The sequence below is a fragment of the Falco naumanni genome, chromosome 4 (genome assembly GCF_017639655.2).
Source record: "Falco naumanni isolate bFalNau1 chromosome 4, bFalNau1.pat, whole genome shotgun sequence".
Classification (NCBI taxonomy): domain Eukaryota; kingdom Metazoa; phylum Chordata; class Aves; order Falconiformes; family Falconidae; genus Falco; species Falco naumanni.
Window position 1 is genome coordinate 72,370,967 of NC_054057.1, and position 27,883 is coordinate 72,398,849.

Consider the following 27,883-nt stretch of genomic DNA (forward strand, 5'->3'; position numbering starts at 1 on the left):
TCAATTATGAGAACTGGAAAATTTATCAGAAATACTTTAAATGTTGGAAAGTTAACCTTGATTTTTTTGACTCACTTCTGCAAAGAACTTCAAATCTTTAAGTGCAATTTAGTATGATGACAGATCACAGTAGAAAAAAACAATTCTAAATTTTTGAAGGTTTATTCAGTGATTATATTGCTTCATGAATAAAACAATATGTACCTTTTTGTTTGCTTTGTTGTTTTTGTTTTACAATCCTAAGAAATGTCTGGACAAATCTGCAAGGTCTACCTCCATTGTAAAAGTGGGTTTAGTACATGATTTCTCTCAACACATACTTAGGGGTTTGCATTGTTTTGTTTCATGAGATTTCCTTGCTACCTGATTCTCCCCTATATATCTGTTCTTTGTCTACTTCCAGCAATATTTCCAGCTGTGACAAACAAGGATACCATCGCATTTCTTCACAATTGAGCTCTCTTACAGTGATCATTATCCATTGACTTGGTGTATTGATTCTGGAGTCCCAAATCTTTCTGTTAACCTTTATTTTTAATTTACCAAAACATGTCTCCAATCTAAAGATTTCCTCTTTCCATCTCCTGACTTAAGAAGCTTGTCAAATATGGAACGCTGCCATTCATCATGTATATGAGTTGTGATCAAAACAATAAACCTTTTTTAAAATTATTTTTTAAACTAATATGAAGTAGTATTTCCATGGTACATCACTGCTTCAATAGTACATACTCATTGGTCCTCACTTCATTTTTCTAGGCGTCGTTTATACATGAATAGTAAATATATCTAATGTGTAATTAAATTAAATAGGGACTCAAATCAACACTAAATAACAGTAGCGTATAAGGAGATATGGAATACTCAATATTGTCAGAGGACAGTGGACGATTATTACATTGAGAAGAAAAGATGCAAGTAGTTGTACTGAACTGTATTTCAGCACTTTCAATATTAGGAATTCATGAAATCTGCTGAATTGAATTAATTAAAAATGAATGAAAAGTTAATCAAATTAAGCAAACTGTAGTTGTGAGTAATCAGAGGTATCCATGTTTGCACATAGTTTCCCATATGCAAAGAAACGTTTGAGCAGACTGTTATTTGTTTTGTCCTCTATGCTAGTTTTAGGATTCTCCCATAAAGAAATTCAGTTACAATATTCGTAATTAAGACAAGAAACCATATTCATTTGGGGGAAGCAGCTCAAAGGTGAGGGTTAACAACATTTTAAAAAGAGAAGCTAAATTAAAAAAAATATCCAAAGAAGAGAGAATTCATATATGATATTTAAAATTATGCAAGCAAAGACGGGTTATTACAATTCTAATTATAAACAAAGTGTATCTGAAAATCAGACATTTTTTCCAAAAGAGAATTAAGGGTTGTAACAACTGCATTGCTAGTAATACCATCTCAAGCTCCCTTTATAGCATTTAAGAGCACTATTTTCTTTGACAAATCCTTTCCTTTTTTTGTCAGCATAACTTACTTGACTCTCTACCCTTAGCAGAACATGTGACCAACTGATGTTTTATCTTACAGCATTTGATTTGGTTTATGAGAAGGTACATTAATTCATAGCTAAAGCATTTAAGAGTCATCTTGATATTGTTCAGTTTCTCTATGAAACATATAGGTTTTCAGAAATTCATTTCTTCAGAGGAATAAACACCCTATGGAATGGTCCAGGGACACCTGGATGATATCTGGCAAAAAATGACTAACCACAGGAGGTTAGTTACAATTTTGTCCTTTCAGTTTAGTAAGCTTTTAGAAGCAGGAATTGTGTTATAAGCTCACAGAGAAATAGTAGAGCTGTGACATGCTAACACACCTTTGTGGAAATGAAATGAAACTACTGAGTAGCACTTCATCTTTGTAGGTTACCCTAAGTAGAAATAGTACATCCCCAAAAAAGTGCATACAGCACATACCTACTTGATATTACTGACCCAAAATTAATAGAAATTAACTTGCTTACCTGTCTGACACAGCATGCCTCAGCCATACATGCAAATTATTTTATTTACATAACTTTTAAAAAAATATTTCATCATTACCCAGAATAAGCATTTGAAAGGCAAATATGCATGCATAGCATTGTAACATTCATACCATGGTACTTTGTTCTAAAAATACAGAATCCATGAACAGCACTTTGATCTAAGAAATAGTTCACTGAACTTTATCTGTTGATTTTGTTATGAAACAGAAACATTTAAAACAATGTCTAATTTAGCATCTGAAGAAATTTTTCTATACATATTCAAGACGTAAGAAATTTTCTCCACGATTCCAAGCGAAAATTTTCTTGTATCAGAAATTGAGAAACGTGACCTTACTTCTCGCTGCTATTGTGAAGCAAAATATGTGCAGGGATCTGTCCTTCCCCATATACACCCTCCCTGTACGACTGTACACTCTTCAAGTACTTGAAAAGTATTAAAGAGAGCATAGATCTTGTTAAGGGCAAGTTTATGAAGAAAAACATAGAATATTCTTTCTTTTCATTACAAAATCACATCCACACACTGCAAAGGCTTGATTTGATGCAATTTGACAAACACCTATTCCTACTGAAGTCAACAGCAATTTAGACATTGACTTCAATGGGGTCCCAATCTTCATCATACAAGATGACAAATTAATTTATGTGACATCGCTTTTAGTTTATAGATGTTAAGTCTTTGCATGTTTATCTTATGCAGATTTTAATAATCTTTTATTCCTGGCATTATTTCTACTGAATGTAGTTTACATTTTGCAGATAAAAATACAGAGCAAAAGAAAAATCACTGATCTGTTTTTCTTCAGTATTTCAAAAAATCAAATGTCTGGAAAGGAAGCAAATGGGGAAAAATATTGTTTTGCCTTGGATAGTTCAAGCTTAGACACAGTTCATTCTCAATTTCCACCGACTAAAACAATGTCAATGAGAATTGAGGGCACTCAATAGGTTCAGGTTCTAAATCAACTCAAATAATACTCCTAAGACGAATAATGATCTTTAGCAGCAGACCATCATGAAGCCGTACATATATTTATCTACATTGTACAAGGGTCACAGACATTAACTGGATGATCTACAGCTTGGGAATGCGCACATCTCATGCCTGATTCTCAATTAAGGCCTAAAATCTCTCAATTTATGGCTATTCATGGATTATAATAAAACAGCCTGCTTTTGAGATCACAATTATCTGCAGAGCAACAAGACAGTTATGAGACTTCAACAAGGCAAATTTATAGAATCATCTTCAACTTCCACTGGCCAAATATTTATTAGTAGTAAATGAGGTCTTACCTGTCACTGTAGGCAGCTGCAGTGGCAGTGGCAGGCTGGGCGTACCGGTAGGCAGCATAACCACCCTGAAACACAAACTCATGCTCTAACTGGATTGCCACAGCACCTTAAATCACATTATACAAAATTTAGCAGCAACTGAAGAGTGTTGTCATGCTGTAAGTTCGGTTAAGGGGTTAAAAACGTAATTCAGTGAATCATTAAGCAAAATCTATCACCACAACTCGTACTTGTTAAGATTTGTCCCAAGATCGGGAGAAAGCAATGAACTGCATTCATCAATGGGATTTTTTTGTAACACAATACTCTATTTTTCCAGAAGTTTTCAAGTAGCAATTGTTCTTAAGAATGACATGTACGCATATTAATAAAGCAATACCAAACCTAAAAGAAAAACTCAGCTAATAATCAATTCATTTTCATACAAAACATGATTTAGCATGTCTGGTTGATTAAACCTATGAATTTGTGCTCTCAGTAAACACTTAATGTTACATAGGTTTCCAATTTATACATAAAATTATAATGAAGCAGCAAAATTCTCTTCTTCCATGAATTAACATTCAGTTGTATGTAACAGTAATTCCAGCTGTTCAATTAAGCAAACAGGACAAACAAACACACATTTGAAAGGAATTGTGTGCAGTGATGCATTGATTATCAAACTGTGAAACCAGCAGCGTTTCCTGGTCAATGGACCACGGCGTTATATCAACCATTTCAAAATGATCTCAGCATGCCAATTAACAAACACAGGCCAGTCTCCACAGATAACACAAACGCGATTTACGTCCCAATTAGAATTCACCATCCCATTATCCTCTGGGACAGGGGACTTCTGTATTTCCTTTGCCACCTTCCCCTACCTTAAAAACGATTTGAATAAGAAAGTATGAGATCGCTCAGCTCGGAATAAAATTCACATTTTTCCTAAACCGTTTGCTTTAATAAATCGATTTCCCCCCCACCCCCCTATTTTTTTTTGTGGTTTTTTTTTTTTTTTTTTTTTTTGAAGGCTGACTTCACGTAAGATATTATGCTGAAGAATGAAGAACAGGCTAAGACTTGACAGCCTTTACTGTAACAGTAGTAGGTTTTTACTGCAGGAACTTTTGTGGGGTTTTATTTTGATTTTACAAATAAAAATTCAGTCTTTTCAGAAAAGCAATTTCAAATACTTTACAGGCTATTTCCCTCTCTACTACTTTCCTTGGCAGAATCGCTTTCATCCCTAACGTGTGTAAACCTTTGTTGGTCTGAAGATTTAAAGCAGGTTGGGTTTGGAAATCAATCATTCGGCTGATAACGCCGCATCACACTAAGAATAAACAGATGTTTTACATATACTGACAGCTCATTAGAAACTCCAGGCTTTGAACTGTCAACTTACTTGAGGAACATTCTTCCTGATTTTTTCAAGTGCTCACACAGAGAATATTACATTTACCTCCCCGCTCCCGGTCAGCTCCCTGCCAGCAGCAATTGTGTCACACAACCCCTGGAATAAGGCATGTGCTTTCATGATACTGTATATCCTCGCTCTTCTGCAGCAAGCTGCTCCTCTGTGCAAGCACAGAAGCATCAAGATGAAATACTTTCTCATTTCAGATCATTTGATTTTTATAAACCAATAGAAGGCTATTACTGTCAAAAATGTATAATAGGCAGATATTGCTTGCAGGTATGTGCATACAGGCAATCAGATGTCAAATAATGTCACCAAGTGCAAATGGAGCCAGTAAACAGTGAGGCTGAGGGATAATAACGCGAGCTGTGCACTTGGTCTGGCTTGTGCTGCAAGGAGCAAGGTGAGACATTATACAAATGTGTCTGTCCTCACCTCCCAGCTTTTGAATGCTAAACATAGCACCTTTTTGTCTTTTTATTTTTTCTTTCCCCATTTTTCCCTGAGTGCTGATAAGCAGAAGTACAAATGGCAAAAGTATAAAGAAGATATTTAACTTGTTTTCACGATCCAGTCCTGAAAAGGGGTGGCAGACTGCAAGTCACTCTGCAGTACGACATGATTCTGTTTGCTACGGGTGTGACTCCTGCGCTTGTTCTGTAGCCCACTTCTAAGCGCCCTGCCTCCCATGTGAGAGCCACTTCACTCCAGCCCAGCTAAGCACGCGACTCCCACTGCGGTACAGAACACAGAGCAGGACATCGTGAGAGGTATCAACGGTCCCGTGTTCTTCATCAAACAAAAATGAGACAGGCTGTTCACATACTGGCTGCTCTTAGCTGCAGACGGGAGGCTCTGTGAGGATTCCTTTCCTTTCCTTTATTTAACTATCACTAAAAATTAGTCAGACTGCGAAGACGGACCCTTTCTTGCTCCTTAAATATAAGGGTTACATTTATTTTATGCTTATATTTTGATCTGCTTTCATCAAAGAATTGCTGCTGAACAACAAAGCTCAACTCTGAACTTTATTAAGATTCTCTGGATTCAAAAATCAGGATGACATTTGTCAGAGTCCTGGAAAGACTGAGTCTAAACCAATAAAGATCAAAAGGAATCTAAGTTAATTTGCCTGAATTCTCCAAAGAACCGAAATGTAGGACGCATTTGGTTATCAGGAAAATCATAACTCCCTACCAGTCCATGTCATGATTTCATATTTTTAACATGAGCTATCATATAGTTACACATAAAAATGTTCTTAAGCAAATGAATTGATGGGTTTGTGTTCTACAGTTTTGGCATGGTACTGTTTTCTTACTTCAGACAATTTATCACTGCAGCGACAAAATACTTGAAGATGAACTTTGTGTTGGGAATTTGACTCAAACCCCTGAACTCTAAACTTCTGTGACAAGTTCTACCTTACAATTTGTCTCTAATTTTGAATGTGGCTGATATCTTAGGTGAAGAATACACTAGTAATATTCACTACATATACATCTCTAATAACACATTAAATATTTATCTTCGTGCCTTAAACTATATTGCAAAATAAAATACTTTAAAAGTTATTTTACATAATTACATAATAATAAATAACAAATTTAACTTCCTATGTTTTAGAAATATGTTAGGAATGCTTTTTCCCTCCTCGCTCCATACACTTAAACAGAAAGTGCCTGACTTTTATGCTTTAAATTATTATTTTGAAAATTCAGCTAAAATACTGAAAAACCATCTACTGCCTTATCTGTGCTTGCATATTTGCTACTTCCAAAACAACAATAATACAATGTTACAGCAGCTTCAGTTGTCTTAAAAAATTAAGTATAGGGTCAAAACACTTGCAGTCCAAATACAGAGATATATCTCACTGGCATAAAACACCAAACAGGACACTTACTTACAACAGTAACTGTTGTATTTCATGGGATATGAAGAATATCTGTGATTTTGTGATAGAATCAGGAAAATAAAATGCAATTGGTGGACTATTCCTATCATTCATACAAACAGAATCCATTTTCTCACATAATTATCTGAGAATTAGTATGATTTTACAAGAGTCTACATCCGGCTTAATGAATTTTTCCTACCAGTCAGTATGTCATACCTGTGGTAACTTATTGCCATACACAGGCTCTTGCAATACTGCTCTATAAAGAAACAGAAATGTAATGATTTGAATGAGTCAGGAATGAAGGCTGGAAAGAAAGATTTAAAGGAAGGAATTCAGACAAATTCCCCAGAGCCATTAATTACAATTTTCCTTTCAATGTTTTATACATCTCCGTGGCTCAGGCAAATTGAAGAAGAGCAGTGGGATATGTCAAAGATCAGTGGCCAATTGTTACAGAGAAATATTAATCAATTTTAGAAAGAAATCACAGAAATTTTAGATAGGATAGGATAAAATGGAAATGAACAGAAAATCAAATGCATCTGAATTTTTAAATAGTCCATCTGTAGTAAAAATAATTTCCCCAAAAAAGTTATACAAATGCACATCTATAGATTACAAAACATATATACCTGTGTGAAACTCTTCCTAAAATACCTACTTTTTTTTTTATCTTGATCTCAAAAGTACTGACAGCATCTGTTGTAGATACAGATAAACTAATTTAATCTAAATGACAGGGTGGGGGTTTTTTTTGGTAGTTTTTCCCATTTCTAACATATTTAATATTCTAAGTGAACGCTGAGAATTATTTTTCCTCAATTTTTACTTCCTTTCACTCAAGGATCTCAAAGTTTTTTGTGAACCCAAATTAGTCAAAGTTCAAAACCTTCTCTATCACTGAGAATTATAACTGCCAGATTAGCTACAAATAGAGGAGTGAGATTTAAAATGGCATTAATTATACCCGAGCCCCTGCAGAACACAGAAAGCAGTAGTATCTCTTATGTGATACTGAGGTTTAAAAAATTTTTGTTCAGCTCACAGAGTAAAACTTTGACTGTGAGAATTAAAAATAAAATAAAATAAAATAAATCCACCACCTCTTTGTGCTGGCTCAGCTTCTGGAAAGGCCTGTGCGAAAGCCGTTGTTTCTGTGTTGTACCCCCAGAGAAATCTGTTGCCTCAGAGCTCTTGGTAACGTATCCAAACTGACACCACCCGTATTAATTCCAACCAAATACAATCACAAAGGACTGACCTAGCATTTTCTTGAATGTATATCACAAATAAGACATTTTAGCACCAGATTTCAAAACTTTTGAAAAAGGCAATGTGTTCCAGCACACACAGCACCAGGAGGAACAACCCACTGCTCCCTAGGGACTCTCTTGCCCTTGGAAAAATAATTTCTCCACTTCTTGTTCTATTTCTGGGACTCACAGGACACAGCACAGCCTTCCATTTACAAAACACAGAAATCTTTAACACTTAAAAGAAAGACTTCAGTGCTCACTGCATATCCTTGCTTTTCACGTTGGAGCAGCACCTTCTGGGTATTTGATTGCATTGAGGGACTTCTACGTAGCATAGGAATGGTTCTTAGATAACTGTGTCTGCTTTTTCCTTGGGAAATACATACATGCTCCACCTTCAATACTACCCTACCTTTGAGCTAAAGGTGATGACACTAGCTATTGATGATCTAGTTCCATACCCCTGATCACAAAAGTATGCCTTATTCTTGACGGACAGCTCAGAAAACAAATCTTAACCCTATGTACTCATACGCTGTCGAGGACTCTCATCAGCTGCAGCACCACAGGTCCAGAATCCTGAGAGCAGGTGAGACAATCGTGCTGTGAGCAGTAAGCCTGGCTAATGCGCAGGGCTGAACCGTATTACCCAGGGACATCCAAAGCTGGTGATGACAGAGTTTGGAAGTTACTCATATTTCATTGCCTTCCCACAATTTAGGTGTGGATTGAAGACTGACACGTTCTAAAAATATTCTTTATGACAATGGTAAAAAAAATTAACAGATTTAAGATAAAGCAGAGCAATAGTGTAAAGCTATTATTCTAACTGCATATTTCTGCGTCTGTTACTATTTTTGCTTCGTTTTGTGGAGAGTATTTTCTTATTTTCACAGGTGTCAATCTTCATCTAGGAACTTCTATATTTGCTGGCAGGCAACCTTAATTCTCCTTTAATGACTTTTTCTCTTAGTGAATCAATACTTAATTTTAAAAGGTCTTCCTTTCTTCCTAATCATCGCCTTTATTTTTCCTACTCAAAGGCACATTTAAAAAGGAATTCAATAGCTCAGCTATTTCAGAAGCATTATTCCATTCCATATAGAACTATATGAAATATAGAATGTATTATATTACATCAACTCATGGATGTTGATTTTTCATTTTAGACTACTTTCCACTGATTTTTATATTCCTATGCTCTTCTCTTCCTCTGGTTTGTATTAAGCAACTCTGGCTATTTGCTGCTCTTGGTCCGCTGTTTTTACCCAACTTTATCTTTTTTCGCTTTGTGTCTTTCCTCCTTCATGTCTAAAAAAATCTAGCTATCAAAGGTTATATTGATAGCTAATTATGAAAATATTAAAATGGTCCATATTACTGTTGGTACTCACTGTAATCACTTCAGAATGAAACCCACTTTGATATACGTGTTAATGCATACTTTTCGTCTGGCTTTTCAGCACTGTGTACCTTTAGGTTTGCTTTCTGAGGTCTTTTTAAGATTCCTTTCCAATCTGCTATTAAACCCTATATTGTTTATTTTTTTTCTCCTTTTTTTTTCACTAAACATCTGTTCTTTCACAAAGCTTCAGCTCTGCATGTAAAATGAAAAGCTGAGTAGAACTATGTCATAATCAATTGGGATTTAATAAATAACTTGGTCCGTTGCAAACTAATACACTAAGAACTAATATACTGTGAATGGTAAGGTTTCTTTTGATTCATGCCAGTTTTCTCTCTCTCTCTGTCCCTCCCCTGCAAAATGTTTTAGACGCAAGAAAGGACAAATGTGAAGAAAAAAGAATTATAAAATAAGAAGCTTTGTACATTAAAAAAAAAAATTAAACAAATTTCCAGAAAAGTGTTTTAATTCTCTTCACTACTGTAAAGGTAAACATTCTGCTGCCTTAAAAGAACTAAGAAATGTAAACAGAAACACAAGGCTGCAACTGAGTGAAAACCAATTCACCAGTATAGTTATTCCATCTTCTAATGCATGTGACTGTTCCAGACAACAAAACTGAGGATACACTAGAAATTAATAATTTATTTGTTATCTTTTTCATTGAAATAACTTTTAATTTGGAAACAAAATTTTCAAAGTCTGTGAGAGGATGTGAGGCCACCTAAAAAGAATATTGTCAATCACCGAAAGAGATATTCCTGGTTTTCAGCAGCGGAGGGTTCCAAAACTACGAACTGTTACATTAACATTTAGTTCTCACCTATACTATCACATCAAGCAACCCTAAGGAAGATGTCTCGTTGCCTTTCAGATTTTCGGGTTGGTAAACTGAGCAAAATGGATGTCACATTCTTTTGACAGTTTGAAGAAATATGAAAATTGGAAACCACACTTGAAGAAATTCCACAATGTACCATGCATCCTACATTGCTCAAAAATCCAGCAGCCGTGTGTTTAGGTGAGATTAGAGCAGCACACTACGCTTGAGTAAGCCTTTGGCAAACAGGTGATTCTCACGTGTTGCAAACAATATGGGACTGATAACATCACTAGGTACATAAGTACATAGGGAGAGAACTTTATCCCATGCCGATTTATTTTAGAGATACCTTTTAATCTACACAAATGAATTTTCAGATAAGTGTCATCCTCTTTCTACCTCCTTCAGAAAAACAAAACCTACTTCTTCCATAAATTCAAATTGTTTTCCTTCTTTAGATAAAATTTACAGGAAGAAGTCTCTTTCCTTGGAAATAGTTCTAAAAGATTGCTGATAATGAATACAAGGAATGTTTTCTAGCACTACCTATTGAATTTTTAATATTCATACCAATTTCAACTCATCTGTCTCTTTGTACGTTAACAGAGACAGTACAACAGAAGTACAAGCAGGCCAGAGAAAGTTGCCTGGTGAAATAAAGATGAAACTATAACTTATAACCAGATTGCTTTATTGAAATAATAACAAATGTGAAGGATTACTGGAGTTTCAGTGAAATATTTTACATCTACACATAGGGTATAAGAATTCCTTATTTTAAAAGAATGAAAATCAGCCTCAACCACCTGAAGCCTCCTGCATACTCAGACATAAGTAGCCTTGATGTATACATTCAAAGTAAAAACCTCAATATTGGTAAGAAACTGAAAAAAATATTATTTAAAGGAATGAGGTACAGTAGGTAATGATGGATCCAAGACTATAAAACTTTACTAATAAATATAACCACTTCTTATGTCATGAGCAGTCTCTACCCATTTCATTTAAACTTAAATATGTGAATTTTAAAAGAACAGATGGAAGTCTATACCAATTACAGTAATTTAAGATATGACTACGTATTGTCTATGTAACTAAGCTCTGCTATCACCGTCACACTTACATACACCCAGTGTTGCCTGGATTTGGGAAATCTATTATCTCTCCATAAAGTATTTTCATATTTCAGGTATTAATAAGACTCAGCTTGCCTTGATTTTTAAAAATTAGCTTTTGGGGATTTGCAGAAGAATGTTTCTGCTTTGTTTTCATTTTTTCTTTGAACTTCCATTTTGAAGGGAGACGCCCCTCCATACACGCACACACATTTTTCACATCTTTTTGCATTCATTCAGCATTTGATTGAAGAGTTAATTCAGCTCCACTGAACAATGATAGATGTAATGAACAGAAAGGTCTTCCAATGTGAGAGATATTCTTCTCAATTCTTTCTGACAGGCAAGGGATGGTAAATAGACAAAACAGAGTCAAGCTAGGCAGCAAACTTGTAAAAAGAATGACTCTGGTAATGTACAAGGACAGCATGCACATCAATGAATACTTACATAAATGTCTGCACCATAAAATCCATCCTGGTATACAACACTGCAAGGATGCACACACAAAGAAAAACATCCATATTAGTGCATTTCCACATGCAAATGCCACCAACCCCTGCACAGCTGAGGTTAGTCTTGTCACAAGAACAGAGGGAGGGGGGAAGGAAGGCACTCTTCACATTGGTTAAGGAGGTTGGCAGTAATTATCAGAAGTCAATCTGTACTGAATACAACATCTTACAAAGTATGCCAAACGCCTAGGCAAAGCATGGCAGGATTGCAAAATACTTTTGATAAGGTTGCGGGGCAGGGTGTGCGTGTGGTTCGTTTTGGTTTTGGTTTTGTTTTTGTTCTTGGTTTTTTGGGGTTTTTTTTTTTGTTTTTTTTTTTTAAGAAACCGCATATTGGCAGCAATTTTTTTCTATATAATTTTCCAGTGGGCCAATCCTACAATCAGTTTCAATACATTAACAAAATGCTATCTATTGAATTACTACTTTCTTGTCCTGCAATTACATCAACCCTCTGAAACAAAGCAGTAATTGTCATTACTTAGATGGAAAACAATACACAGCATAAGTTTGTATGGTGAGAGGAATATGTGAAATAATTATACTGGTGGTATTCTACCCATTGGGTCAAACCTCCATACCTAAATGTACACAGAGATGAGAGTATTCATAGCCACTTAGGTACTGCACTGTTGGCTTGATACACATGTCCAATAGTGACAACAGGTCTGCTAAGAATGCCATGGTGTTATTCTTATAAAAAGAAAAAAAAAAAGTATTAACCTTCCTCACTTTATCATTTCACAACTTTTGCAAACATGCCAATGGTTCTGAGCTCCCCTGCAGTTTTGGTTGAATACACTACTACTTCTCATCTGAAAAAGATATAGTATTTTTATATTGCTGTTTAAAGTTTGCCTGCAATAAACTGCAGGTGCCGTTTAAATGCAGACTGCTGCATTTCAGCTAAGACAAATCATCAGTGTAAATAGCTCAAATTTTAGATTCTAAACCTAATTCTAAAAACCTAGATTCTAAATGACACAGTATGGCAAAGATGGTTTAAATGATTACACAAAATAAAACTGGAAGTATACAACGGCAGCCTACCAACCACACACATTACCTACATCCTGGAATTTTACATTCATTTGGCAGTTCTGCAACTTAAAATGAGTATTTCCAATACCAGAATCAAGAGTTAAATATGAGACGACACAACAGGGTTTTTTACCACAATATTTTCAATTTAGAACACTATTATCTGGGTAATAGTTATTACCAAGTTGCCAGCCTAAGATGTTTTGCAATTCCAACTACAATTTTCATGTCAGAAGTATAACATGACTATTGAGGTCAATGACCAAAACCCACAGGGCTGAGCTGGTATGTGTCTAAGTCAGAATCAGTTGAGAAAAACTAAGTATGACTACATGCATGGAAACCACACTGATAACAAAAGTTCGCTATGGAATGATAATGTGTGAAAATTCAGCTCCACTTAAATCAGAGTGTCTGCCATTTGCAACAGTAAGGTCAGACCTTTACTTTTGTATTTTTCTATTTATTATGTCTGCAGAGCAAAATATGCCAAACCTGGTGTACACTGGTAGCTTTCAGAGAGCTTGCTGTGAATACATCGTACTGTAATTTGGTTTGGCTTTGCTATTCTGATTATTCTAAAACATTACATGTTTTTCTTATACCCATTTGCATGTAAGAAATAAAATGTTCCACATGACCGGGAGGTAGAAGTACACAATCATGAACAACATGGAGGGCGTTTTACGAGATGATATACAAAGTTCACTAAAGATGGAGGCCCTGCAACCACAACCCTCGGTTCCTCATACCCTGCACCACTCCCACTGGGAAGAGGTGGAGGAGCTGGGAATGAAGGAGTGAAGTTGAGCCTGGGAAGAAGGGGTAGGGAGCAGGGGAAGGTGCTTTAGGCTCTGTCTTTGTTTCTAGTCATCCAACTGCATTTTAATAGGCAACAAATAAATTAATTTTCAAGTCCAGCCTGTTTCACCCACAATGTTAACTGGTAAGCTATCTCCCTGTCTTAATCTCAACTGAAGAGCTTTTTGATCATTCTTCCTCCCGCTGTATTCTTGAGGAGGAGGAATAAGAGGGCAGCTGGGTGAGGGTCGGGCAGCCAGCCAAGGTCAGCCCACTGCAGTGTATTAAAACACACTACTTGCCACTGTTGTTAAACATCGCTATGCGGAAAACAAAGCTTTGAGAGAGTAACTGTCAGAAAGGGGACCTCTTGTTGGTGACCTGTGGCTCTACAGTGATGTCGGAAGACGAAGCAGGGCTGATGGTTCCGGCCTGGCTGTCACCCCGGGTGGGCACCACCACTCACCTGCACCTTCCTCTTACATACAATGCTCAGCCACGTACAGGCAGAAACTGATCTGGAATGCTAAATATGCAACCACTTGATCAATAATGTACTGAAGGAAGTACTCGACACTAAAATGAGACATCAGCACATGACTCCGTCATTAAACATGTTTCGTATTAAAATGAAGTGGCAGAATCAGCAAACGAGCCTAGCACTCCCAAGCAGGACAGGCACTATGAAAAGGTATCAGCTGATCGTATCTTATTTCCTCCATATGGTCTTGTAGTATGATAGTGCTATTAAATATAAAACTTTCTGCTTCTTTTGAAGTTGAGGAAAAGTAATTATTCACACTTTCACAGACTTTTCAGCTAATATTTTCTCTATTCACTGTCCTTGTCATTTATGACTCCTGTGATTGACTCCAACCAGTGGAGTCAAATGTATTTTCTAACCATACCGTTCATCAGAAGGGCAACTTGTAAAACACCATATTTTGCTCTTCTGCTTTTCTTTCCTTCAGTATATAATTCTCCAAAGGGTAATTTGCATGGCTTATCATCCCCTTTTCTCCCTCTGAAGCTGTAGGCAGAAAACAGATGATAAGTCTCAAGCATGGCAAGAGACTGAACGCATCACACAGGGACCCATCTCACCACAGCTCCTTCTACACTTTATTTTCGAAAAATTGTCTTGGCACACAGATAAATCTTGAGTTCCCCGTAAACCAACACAGAGTCTGGAAATAGCCATGCTACTGAAATCTGAATTACTTCACCCAGGAATGGGTGATATGTTAATACACTACCTGGAGCGATTAAAATAAGAACAACAAATTTAGGGGATTTATTCAGTTATATTTCATGGTTTTATTGTGCTAAGGAAAACTCAGAGAAGAGAAAAATCATGATTTAATATGAAAATGTGCATCTAAATAACATTGTATGTGGCAATCATTTCCTGAAATTATTTTTCTGTAAAAGATGAAACTGTTTTCTCACCAACATCTGCTTTGCATGATTTTAGCTGCTTTATTTTAGTCTGTGACTTACAATAATTTTTCTAACTATATTAAAGATAAACTCTTTACTAGCTTAGATTCCACCTTTATAATATCCTGGGAGGACTACATCTGTCTTCATTTTAATTTTTCTATCCTCATATTTCAAAAGGATTGGGTTGAATAATCTATCAATGACATAAGAAGACAGTTCTCGACTGCACAAACATTAGTTCAGTAACTTCATAGCAGCTGAGTATATATATGGCCCTCAGCCATACAAATAATCTGCACAAGTTAACATAAATAACCTAAGGGAGATTAAGTGCATGGAGTGATTGATTCAGTGTAACAAATGGGCATTACAATCACGATTTCATTCATTCCAATAGGAATCATGGTTATAGTTCCCTATTTCCCTCCATCACAACTAAGAAAAAGCACCCGAGGGACAAAAGTTCTGTTTTCTGATTGCTGGTAGGGTCGCCTTCACCCTCCTACACATATTTTCCCATTTTTGGTCTTGGAAATCACATTTTATATGAAGCCTTCATGAAACAAGTAACAGTAGAGATGCAACTACAACCTTATTTAAAATAAACCAAGGAAAAGACTGAGAATTAAAGTAACACCTTACAGCACTCTAAGAATTACAGAGTTTTCATTGTTGTAAATATAGAATTGACAGTCTTGCATGAGGCTGTTTCAACTTTTTAGAATATTCTCTAATTCCAGGTTCTTGTTTTTCTGGTTTTAATGTTTTCTGCCATGAACAAGTTATATTATCCGCTTTGGGAAATTAAATGAAGGCACTGCTGCAGAGAGCAAAGCTGGAAGACATAAATCACTACTTGCTGGCAAAACACATTTTTTTGTTCTAACAACTGCACATATATACAATGCACAGAGTCCAAAGGAAGAGGAAGTTTCTGTGAGCCCAAACAAATGGACTGAAAAAACCATAACCAATGTAGCAGATGTAGTAGCTTATATTAATTAACCTTCTTTCCTGAATTCAGAATAAGGTGTTGGAAAATACAGCTTCTTCTCTTTCATTTTGAATCAGTTAGAATGTCACACTAAAACATTTGTTTTAACAAAGGGAAACAGTTTCGAAATGGTCTTTGTTACTTCTCCTCCACTCCCCACCCCCCCCACCCCCCCCCACCCCCCCCAGCTTCACAGTTTTTTTGGGATTGGGTGCTAGTTGATTATTATTTTTTTTCAATATTACTACTTTCCAACAGAAAAAAAACATATTGATATGCCTTCTCAGGAAAGACACCAGAAGTGGAGATGCAGACTGAAAGCTAATTCTGTTAGCTTCCTCAGAACTCAAAGGAGCAAAGGGAAAATGTGAAGATAAAGTTATCACAGAATAGACTTGTGAGGAACTTGAGGCAAACGATGCTGGAATAGAAGGACTCCTCATTAGTTTTACTAATATTACTATCTACTACTACTATCTGCTGTACTACCAGTACACTGGCTTTTCTTGATAGTGATATAAAGATGGAGCATCATATTCATGATGCTTTACTATGTGGCAAATAGTTTTCAAGAATGCTGAGGTACTAGCTGCTGCACAGTTCACAAGGAATTACAGGTATCAAAATCGGATCACCTGTTTTCGGTAGTTTGCCAAAGAGAACAAAACCTGCTTCTTTCCCCTTTCTTTTGGCAATGTTCAGTACTGGTCACTGCATCCAGAAATCTGTCATAAGAGTACCTTTGCTGGGAGCTTCTGCGTTATTAGGACATTTCTTACACCATTAGTAGGCACTTTGTCAATAAAATAGATAATTCTAGAAAGACAGAGGTCAAGTCATGAAAACGTTACTTTTTACATTGTTATCCTTTTTTTTTTTTTAAATAGTTTTAAAATTATTTTATTCAAAATGCTATGTAGCACCCAAAAAGAAGCCCACAGGAAAGTTGAAAGAAGCAGCAAACCTGAATCATTCCACAGGGCAGCTGTCCCAAGAAAGGAGGTATGAAAGGAATTTAGTCTGCTTAAAATAGTAACTACCTTGCTCCTCAACCAAGCCACCAGTCTTGCTGTGAAGTTCCTGGAGAGCCCCCCGAGACCAGCAGGCAGTATCCCATAGCTCCAGCGCTACATCCTCCCCCATGGACGGGCTCTGATTGCCGTGCACTCATGCCATACACAGCACAACCACCTCTTGACTCTCTGCCACAGCGCAGTGTTGATGTGAGGCCCCCCATGCAATGGAGATCTCCAAACTCTAAATTTCAGCATTCAGTTGTCTCACGCAAACTTCACTCCCTTGTTTCAGTTTCAGTAGGTTTTTATGGTACGTAAATGAATTACACATATGAAGTTATGAGTGAGCTCCACAATTTAATATTTCAAGGCACTAGAAATGATGCCACAGATGCTAGAAATGAAGTATTTTCCATGAGCTAATGAACAAGATGCTATCACAAAGAATTAGTGAAATGCCTCACTCGCAAGTAAAGGATCTGTTAATTATTAGCACTACATATCTCACGAAAACAGATTTCATTTTTAAATGAGGTATTTTAAAGCAAGTGTGCTGTTCTTTGATTTATAAGAAAACAATGGCCTTAAATATGGTTATGATCAACAATTTTCCTCAGAGCTAGCCAGGTGTAGCATGCTTGCTGTTTCCTAGCAGCTGCCAGGCACAGCAGAAGACAGCTTTCCATATGCACCACACTAACTTATTTTGCCTAATGACCACAAGACCATCCAGATTTCCTTACAGCCCAGGACTCGTTGCCATTTCTTAACTTTGGTGATAAACAGCTTCTAAGGAAAGCTCATAGTATCAAAAAGGACACCAGTGAATAAGCAGCACTACAGATTCAAGGGAGATGAAGAGGAAGAAGGCGTCTGTTAGGGAGCAGGGAGTCCTGAGACGGTGCTGCTGAGATCAACACTAGTAAGCAGCATGTTCTTAGCTGTACAGCTGATTTCAAAATGTAAAGCAAAATTATTTGGTTTCAGTTCCAAAACTTTGTAATATAAATAAGTCTGAAGATTATTTCACATCAAGTATTATAGTTCAGTAATAAGCTCTCTAAGGTTAATGAAATAAAAGAAATTTAAAACAGTAATTTCAAACATTAACTTTACACTTACTTGTATGTTCTTTTTTTAAAAATAAAAGTAATATTTTTCTAACTAAACATTGCTGGAATTTAACGTAAATTCATAATTAAAATTGTATCTGTCATTATACAAAATAAATGTCTTTTTTCTGGTTTTTTAAATGATTTAAAGTATTATAGTATTAAACTGTTTTCTCAGCTGTAAGGCTGGGCTCCTCCCTTGAGTAAGAAATGAGAAATTGCCACTAAAGGAATTGAAAAATAGCATTCAAAGCTTTTTCCATTTTTCTTATCAACAAATGATATTCCAAGTTGTTTGCTTCCTTCTGTAAGTTTATTCATTCCCTGTGATCTCTTTATTATCTATGTAATTTTCCCTGACTCCTACTCCCATTGTGACTTGAAAACCACATTCTTATAATTTATTTTCATTGATTAAGGATTTTTTCTGATTAAAATTCCATTTTGCTTCTTTGATAGCTCAGAGTACATATCGGGTGAGCACAGAACAAAGCATTTCAAAGAAATGACAAGTTATACTATTGTACCAGTGAAGTTACCAGCACAAGATCTAATACACTAGGCCAAAGAAATTATTTCAGAATAAAGCTTTATTAATCCAACTGTGGATCAGTGCAACAGATGTATGTATTATCTCTGCACTGATCCATGATTGCAAAAGTTAGAAATGTGGGGGTTTTGCATCGGAAAGCAGTGCATTATAATAAAGCATAGGTGGATGGAGAAAATTAAACCTCACTAATATCTGAACTAAGACCTAACTAAATTAAGACAAAGCTTATTAATTGAAAACTTCTGCAGAGTCAGACGATGTTAGAAAGCATGGCTGACTGGCGAGGTGAGCCTGAGATTACCAAGAGTTAATCTCAGCCAGCCAGAAGCCATTGGAACAATTAGAAGATGACACTTAATGATGCAATGCATGGCTCCCTCTGAGATCAGCTTTAGGGATGTGTCATGAAGGTAACAGGTGAGATCGGTCCAACCTAACTGTGAAAACATCCTGCAGAAGAAGGTAAGAGTGCTCAGCTGCCCTCTTGGAACCCAGTTCCAAAACACGGCTGAACCTGGGTGCAGTGCAAAACTTCTGTGTTAACTTACAACAGCAGCTCACAACGCTTACACACCTAACTTACTACCTAAAGATGCTGAAAGTAAGCAGTACAATTACTTGAATATATATATGTATTACACTTGGAAGTTTAATTCTTCCTGCTGAGTCACTGTACTAACTAAACTATAAAAATTTATATAACACGCATATATACACACACACAGAGCACCCACATGTGGCCCCTTAAATTAAAGCAAGTTTAAGTTACTTACTGGTCTGGAAGTATTTACTCATTTTGCATATACTAACAACAACAGCATTGTCCAATTCAAAAACTGTATCACACACAGCTGGTATGTATTTTCTTATATAACTTTATGACTAAGGTATTATGTTCATCACATCAGGAAACTGGTAGCAACCCATGTTGTTATCTCGCTACATATTGCACTCTATGTTCAACTTAAGAACTTCTTTTAAAGCTAAGTAGAGATGGGAAGAGTCCACTTTCTTTATATGCAGTATCCATCTTGTAGCTGAGATGCTCAGATTGAAAGCAGCTCCTGTAGGGCACTCTAAACTTGTCCCCGTTGCTGCCATCTACAAACACCTGGACTAACCCTAAATGGAAGTCTGGGCAACAATAGAATAACCTTGGTGGGACACCATCCTTGTCCAAGGGTCACTCAGGCAACCTTCAAAAATCATGGTGCCCTTCCCCAGCAGTGGCGAGACTCTTTTGCTTATTAAATTAGTATTAATTTAATTTTAGTATTAATTTTATTTTGCTTATTAAACTACAAAAGACACTTCCAAAACAGAAGACACTTTTAGAAAATAACCCGATTCTGTGTCATTGTTTTTCTATCCATTTTTGGAACATCTTATTTCTCTGTTTATTAAACAGTGATCACTGCCCAATGTGAAGGAATCATCAAAGTGCCTGTCTCAAATATCCCTGGAAATTTAGTTCAATGGCTTACTGCTTGGATTAGCAACCCTGTCTAGAGAAAGACATGTCTTTTGGCTTAACACAACAAAGGCTTCAGGAGAAACTGAGGGAACTAGTGAAGGGCACCCATCTTCTATGGTAAGGGAGGAGGACAGGGTCCTGTGCTGCCTTACTGGGGGTGCCCACTGCAGGTGCAGGCGAGCTGCCCGGCAGGGTTTTGGGGGACAGAGAGAGGTCACCTTCACTCAAAGGCTTTGCAAACCCTTCCTGACCCTTCCTCACAAAGATCTGGTTGCTTTACAGAGAGACAGTGGCATATCTAACTCCAGGTTTTATTACAAAATACTATTCCGGCCTGGGATCTGGAAAGTTCTCAAATCTTCCAGACTTCCCAAAATCTTAATATCAAAATCTTTTGACAATGTTTGGGCTTTTAAAGACCATATGCAGCTTATAAAACCCATGTCACCATTTACAGAACTACAGGAGAATTTGTTTCTTCCTTCCTTCCCTCAAAAACATACCTTAAAAAAATCTTCTGAGGTAACAGAAAATTATTGAGTTTCTAGAAATTATTACCATGATTTTTCATCCTTTGTTCCTTAGTTTACTTCTTGGTTTTAGTAAATGTAGGTCACTGACAGTGAAATCTTAAGGTATTATTTAAGTAAGTGTACTGAAAATACACGGCCCTGAGAGAAGCACCCCAGATTTCTATCACAGTAAGAACATCAACTAGAAAAACTAAACAAACAGCAACAAAATAATAAAAAAAACCAACCCAACCAAACATGACTAAGCCTTCAGGACCAGAGACAACGCTCAGTGGATGATTTGAAGAAAAAGAAGGTAACTTGATCCAACCTCCTTAATAAGCAGATGTTTGCAATCATCAAATATATATCTTTAGCTGAAACAGTTTCTCTGTTCCCAAGCATTCAGTTTCTAAGAGCATTTACATAACAATATGTGACATCTGAAGTGCTTAAGGCCACCAACCATGGCAGTACAAATTACAGTCATTTTTCAACCCTCCGTGCAAGGTGCACCACTTCCAGCCTGGGGACTGGTTACACACCATGCCGGCTTCTGCGGCGAGGCACCACCCACATGCACCGCAGCCGCACGGAGTTTCCAGCCTTGGGATGTTCATGCTAACAGGTAAAAGAGGCTGATCTTACCCGCCGTAGGCTGGAATCGGAGGGGGGGGTGCTGCTGCACGGAACGTGTTGTATACCGTGCGCCCTCGGCCTCTTAGATGTGCACCTCTGTAAGCAGCCGCTGCAGTTGCAGCCGGGTAGGGAAATCCTGGCACTGTGAATTAAAAAAAAAACACAAAAAACCCAAAAGGAATGAATGTAAAATATCCAGGTTGATCTAGTGTTTTAAACCAGAGGTAAGTAACATAGCAGCATGTCTGTGCTTATATCAGAGCTTGCGTGGAACTGCATGAGGGAGTCACACATGAGTAACCGTCAGACTTTTAACCAGAGGCCTCACCTTTTTACACAAAATCTTTGTGTGCAAACATGAGACGGCACACTGGAAATTTTAGACAGCAGTGGTATCATAGGTGGCTCTAATTCTGCTGGAGGATGCTATTAAAACAACCATCGCCTGCCTGAGAAGATAACAGGAGGCTCCCAAGGTCCAGTCACGCAGTTCAGGCTCAAATTTATAATGCCAGAGGCATTTCCAGTGCATTCCTGTATCTACCTTCAAAAGTCAGCCCTGCTCCAAGGAGAGGTGAGGCATTAGATCAGGTGACCTCCAGTCAGATAAATGATCCAGACATTTCCAATCAAACGGAGCTTTGTTTTTTGCTAAAAGCTGGTGATTAACTGGGTCTTAATTGCCTCCCAGGGGAAAGAAACACAGAGCAAGAGCTTTCCCAGATTTTGGGGGTGTACCTCGTTCATAACAGTACCCCTTATTCCAAAGGCAAGAGCCGCATAGTTTGGAAATATCTGTCTAAATTCAGATAATATTCAGACCCAATATAAACAATTCAGACATATAGCAAAGAAATTAACTCAGACATTTTTATATTGTCATTACAACTAAGTGTAAACATTAATTACCATTCCATATGAAAGTTAAAATATTTTAATCAGAAATTGAACAGCAATACAGTGCTACCTAGAGGGTTTTCTTTCTGTAAAATATCTGTAAAACATCTTTTCATAAACTATTTAATTTAAAAATAACCCCCTGAACTTTCCATTTTACTTTCTCTGCCATTTCTTTAACCAATAATTCATTACTTCATTTTTTCTTCGTACATATATTGCTGGGCAATGTTAGAACAGATATTTTTTGAATTAATTCATCAGTGAGACAGAGAAAATCAAATCCAGCCCTGTTCACACTCAGATTACTTTAGCTATGCTTCCATGTGTTGAATTTTTTTCAGTATGTAAATAAAGAGATAAAAGAAATAAATATTGCTTAGTAAAGCCCAAATAAGAAGCAAGCAAATAGAAGTAATGTTGTATAAAACAATAAGTTTTTCAAGTCTGAAATATCAATTGATTTCAATTCACATTTGTCTTTCATCTCTTTTATCATTAAATTTAAAAAGAAGCCTTGAATTTGAAAATAAAATGAAAAATTCACAACTTGTAGACATTGCTGGCTGAACATATGAAGGAAAATAATGTAATTATGGTGAGTTCTCCATTATTGCCTTACTACTGCGGCTTTGGGGCTTTGCTAGCTCCTTCTCACTGACAACAAGGTTACACAGTAATTCTGCAAAGATTTATACGTCTGTGATAAAACATAAAACAACCTTATGGCAATACAAATAAATTAAAACAGTCTCTTAAAAAGTGTAAATACCATATTTTTATTCCCCTTTCTGTAAAAAGAACATGTGTCAGAAGTGGAACGATGAGCTTACAGAACTCAATATACTACTGATAACTTTGCAACCAACTGCATTTAAGAAGCCTTCCAGAAATAGTGTCATGGAAAGCATTTTTTTGGGGGAAAACGAACATGTATTTTTAGATGCTCTAATTACTTTTGCATATGCAACAACACTGAATATTGAACAGTATAAATACAGTAGTGCTAGAATCATGACCTACTGCACAAACCAAGTAGCTTTTGTCCTTTTCCTTTCCATGTAAAGAGTCTTGCATAAAAATTAGTACAGTGCACACAAAAATGTAAAAGATAATTTTCAGTGGACTGAAGATATAAGCAAACATTATAGAAAAAAAAATGTACGGTCTGTACTGTAGTTCCTCAGTATGGGGAGACAGTCCACTTACAAATAAAGAAAAGGTGCAATGCTCTAATACAATTTCATGGATGGAAGCTAACAATACCTGAGAAAAACGTGAGGGTTGGACATTAGTGTCATTGTTCACTTCTGTCCCTTAGAGAATGTGTCTGTGCATGCCACATGCTGGAGACTGCCTACCTTGGCTTAAATCAGGTGATGGGCACAACCACGTTTTAATTGGTCACTTAGTTACGTCTGTTACTTCTCTAAGAGAAACACTGGTGTGGTATGGCACTCTTCAGCGTGGAAAGGAGGTGACTGTGGGAGCTATGACAAAGCTCCACATTCATGAATAGTGGAGAAAATACGGGAAAAGGTGGCACTTCACGCAATCTCCAGTTAAGCTGCCATAGAACCTTCTGCCACCGGGTGTTATGGATGTAAAAGTTTAAGAGTTTGTATGATTGAAAAGGATGAACAGTTTCGCTGCAGAGAAACAGCACAAAGACTTCACATCTGGTTTACAAAAATCACTCCAAATTATAGAAAGCTAACAGAATGTTCAAAGAGCTATATACCTACGCACTAGCGCCAAGTTTTCTTTAGGCATCCAGCTTTTGCTTCTTTCCAAATGCAGGGTATTAGACTAGATGGAGAACTAATCTAATTCAGTGCGATTTTTATTGTTATAAGGGTAATGTTTTGCTGCAGTGTACTCCCATTAGAAAAATTACTCCTTTCCATCTAGGAGGTAGTCATTTCTAGAAGTAAGTTTCACCAATAATTTGAGAGTTAATTCATCCCTTTGAAAAAAACCCACCAAACAACAAACTAAAATAAATAAATAAAAAAGAAATAAACCCAACAAAACATGCAGAGAAGAGTTTGCTTAAGCAACTGGGCAAAAATGGACTTGAGGGTCTGGCCAGGAAAAACTGGTAAATGAAATGGTGGATATCTTAAAAGATAAAACTGAAGGCTGGTATTCTGTAGCTAGCTTCAGAAAACCCACAAAACCAAACCTGTAGTTTTTTAGGGCAATGCTTAAACTGCCAAGATTAAAAGAAATTTCTCTGACCTAAAAGGCACTGACAAAAAAATAATGAAGTCTTACAACCTTTAAGCAGTTTGAACAAGTCCTTCACTTACATATGCATCTGTAGTTCTCTATACACTGACAGAAAACACACTTCCACAAGGAAAACAGAAGCAGCAGTAAAAAACCCCAATCCAATTCAAAACATGCAAGCCCAAGCAATGTAAGGTATCTAACCGTGTTGTGGGCTTGCAATACATGGTCTGGAAATCCTGCTCTAAGGTCTCTTTCAGCAATGAATACTTTGTAATTAACATCCGTGTTTAGCAGTATTTAAAGCAGTTGTCTTCTTTCAGCGAAACACTCAACCTTTGACAAATTTTCAGAAGATAAAAATAAATGTAGCTCTAATGAAAACCAACTGGAACTGTGCAGAAGCTGTACACTGAGGCCATACCTCTGTGAAAACATGAACTCCTACTGTGGTTTGTGAGCATTTTTTTTCCCCTGAATTGTACCACTCAATCCAGCTTTCACACAGGCATATTAAAATACATATTTTGCAATAAGTGAGCATTTATCCTAAATACTCTTTGTTCTTCATTTCACATTTCACAGCTTGGAAAGAATTACAAGTAGGGCCACTGACCTTCAATCTTTGACAGTGAATCGTTCTCTAAAAGAAATGTCACTGCAAAAGCGGAGTGCCTCCATCGATGAATGAGTAAAAAAGAACACAAAATATTTTTTTAAAAAAATATTAGATTTTTAGGAGAAAGAAGGCTTTCTCTTATCAAAGAGGAGGAAAAAGGCTAGAAGATGGAGATCACAGGAGAAGTTACTTAGCCCATCAGAAATGGAGGCTCAGCACTCACAGGAGTGAAGACCCTGAGTGAAGACACCAATTTCTACCATTTTCAAAGGATCAGCAACACAAAGGATGTGTTAAAATGAAAAGCCTGAAGTAATGTAATGGTTTTGCTATGCTTGCCTTGCATTGTCACCTCAATAAAATCATTAAGCATAAAATGACTAGAGTAAAGCAAACCTCTAAAAAAGCTTGTAGAAGCAATTAATGGAAGGTAGAGCAATGATCTGGAGTTCTGTCAGGAAGAGGATAAAACATGATGGAAACTAAGCCTGAAGAAATAAGGAACTGAGAGTGGCATTGCAAAGCCTTATGAGGTCTAACTGTAGAGTTTATATGTAACAGACTTATATACACCACCCCACCCCCCAAATTGCTCCTATTTCCAGGTAATAATATTAAAGATTACAATTAGAAGTAAAACAATCAACAAGATCACGTCACCCTAGATTTGAGTTCATAAAAAAATAATTATGCTACTTCAGCCCAACTGACAAATCAGATGGTTAGGAATGCGTAATAACCACAGAATTTATTTTGATACCAACTTTTTAATATCCTCACCCCAAAATAAGCAGCAGAAGTGGCAGCATTAGAACACAACTGAAGAATGGACTTCATAAAAAGAATTTTATGAAAAGGGCTCTCCCATCAGGAAGCATTAAATGCTATTAACCAGCCCCAAAAGTAATGAATATACTAGCCAGAAGGGGTAAAGATTTTAATGACTTACAGTTTGTAGGTCAACCTTCCTTAGCGCCTCTGTGCCAAACTGATGAAACTCAGACAGTGAAAATGCTGTTGCAAGGGGCTGAAAATGTGTTTGACTCTCAGCAGGGAAGCATGAGTCCATTTCTACGCAAAAGTACCTTAAATTTATCAAAGTAATTTGATGCTAAAGTAATTCTTCTGATACATGATAGAGAAAAGGCAGATTTCTCCAACTACACATTGATGATATAAGGTGATAATACAAGGTTAAAAAACAAAGACTTTTCTAAGAATTATATATAATCAAATATCAAGCCAAGGAAACAATTTACATTCTCATCTAATAGCCCCATCAGTTCTATATTTATTCATTCAGCTATTCAAATATGAATAAGACTAAAACGGCAACAACAAAAAGTCAGTTCCTATAGACTGCACTTTTACTTTTTCAAATTAAAAAAGAAGAATGAAAACAATATGCTGTGGAAGTGCTTGGCTTTGCTTAATATAATTACCCCAAAACATACAAATCATCTTGTACTACAGCCTAAATGAAGACTTTTTAGGAACATTATGTTGCTAAGATTCCTTCTTTAAACTTATTTGTTCTATTTTTATATTTAAGAGGATAAAATTTCAAATAAATGTATTATTACAATAAATATTGTCCAAGGCATTCTCTCTTCTGGATACACTTCGTAAATATAGAAACACTGTCAGGGTATCTCCTTCATCAAACTTCAGTTTAGGTCTCAAACATGAAATCTGGTCAGCAATTTGCAACATTTAAGCAAATAAAAAGGCCTTTGGAATTAGATGGATTCATGTTAGCATATCAATACAACTTAGGTAACTATTTAGGTAACTAATGATTTTATATAGAAAACAAATAGGAACATGAGGAAGAGAAGAGGAACGTAATCTTCACAGATGAAATTTAATTAAATCTTAATTTCTCCCCAAAGATGTAATTTAAGCATTGGTTTTATTCATCTTTTATTAAACGAACATTAGAGATAGGTGCACTTTCTAGGCACCATATCTAAACATACTCCTTGGAAATCAAAGATTGTGAAGGAACAATGACAAAGCTTGAGTTCCCAAAAGGAGGAATTTAACGTGGTAAAAAAATATTTAAGGGTTATACACTGTGTATTAAAGTTTTAAAGCTTTGGGATAGATGGAAGAGTAGCAGATGCAAAAAACAACAGGGGGCAGATTTTGTATCAAAGCCATAAAAATATACAGCCATTTTAATGGGCAATTATTCTTTGCATTTGTGCTGTGGTTTGAATTTGTATGAGAGTGCCATATGCCTCAGGAAAGGTGTGCCATCAAAATGGATGAAAGAATCCACCCCTCATCACTTCTAATCTCACCTTCTTTGCACGAACTAGCAGGTCATCTACCATCAAGAGTTTCCAAATGCTTTATGGTGAAGAATTTTAATGTTACATCATGTTTGAATCAGTCTGTAGTTAATTTACTGCAGCATAGTTTAACTGTGGAAGACGCATTTACACTATTCCCATAGTTCAGGAGGATCCCTGCTGGGAAAACACTTCAGAAGTGCTGGACAATAAATTAGAAATGAAGAGATATAACAGGTAACATGCTGAGAAAGGCTAAGCAGAATAATCTAAATGATACTGTCTGAGATTTCAGGAACAGAACCAGAAATTTATCCCCATATACAACAACTGTGTTAAAAGAGGACGCATGTAGACCTTTGCATTTAAACACACAGTCCAAAGTACAGTGCAAGTAAAATTTTAGCAGTTACTACAGATTTTAACATAGAAACACTTTTAAATTTTATTTAAACACACACACACACGCACATATATATATATATATATATGAATTCCTAAAATTTCAGGGTAAAAAAAAAATC

General features: G+C 36.4%; 1 protein-coding gene across 25 annotated transcripts in view; it reads right to left on the reverse strand.

Annotated features, from left to right (window-relative positions):
* RBFOX1 (RNA binding fox-1 homolog 1) overlaps positions 1 to 27,883 on the reverse strand; it is a 916,301-nt gene that overhangs the window by 28,711 nt on the left and 859,707 nt on the right. For 21 of the 25 annotated variants that reach the window (XM_040592408.1, XM_040592428.1, XM_040592416.1 and 18 more), the window contains 3 exons: positions 21,324 to 21,456; positions 11,665 to 11,704; positions 3,308 to 3,372 (listed from right to left, as the gene is read on the reverse strand). In XM_040592408.1, the coding sequence (XP_040448342.1) occupies positions 3,308 to 3,372; positions 11,665 to 11,704; positions 21,324 to 21,456 (238 nt within the window). The remainder of the gene's footprint in view (positions 1 to 3,307; positions 3,373 to 11,664; positions 11,705 to 21,323; positions 21,457 to 27,883) is intronic. The other 4 variants (XM_040592423.1, XM_040592429.1, XM_040592422.1 and 1 more) reach the window with 1 other exon arrangement.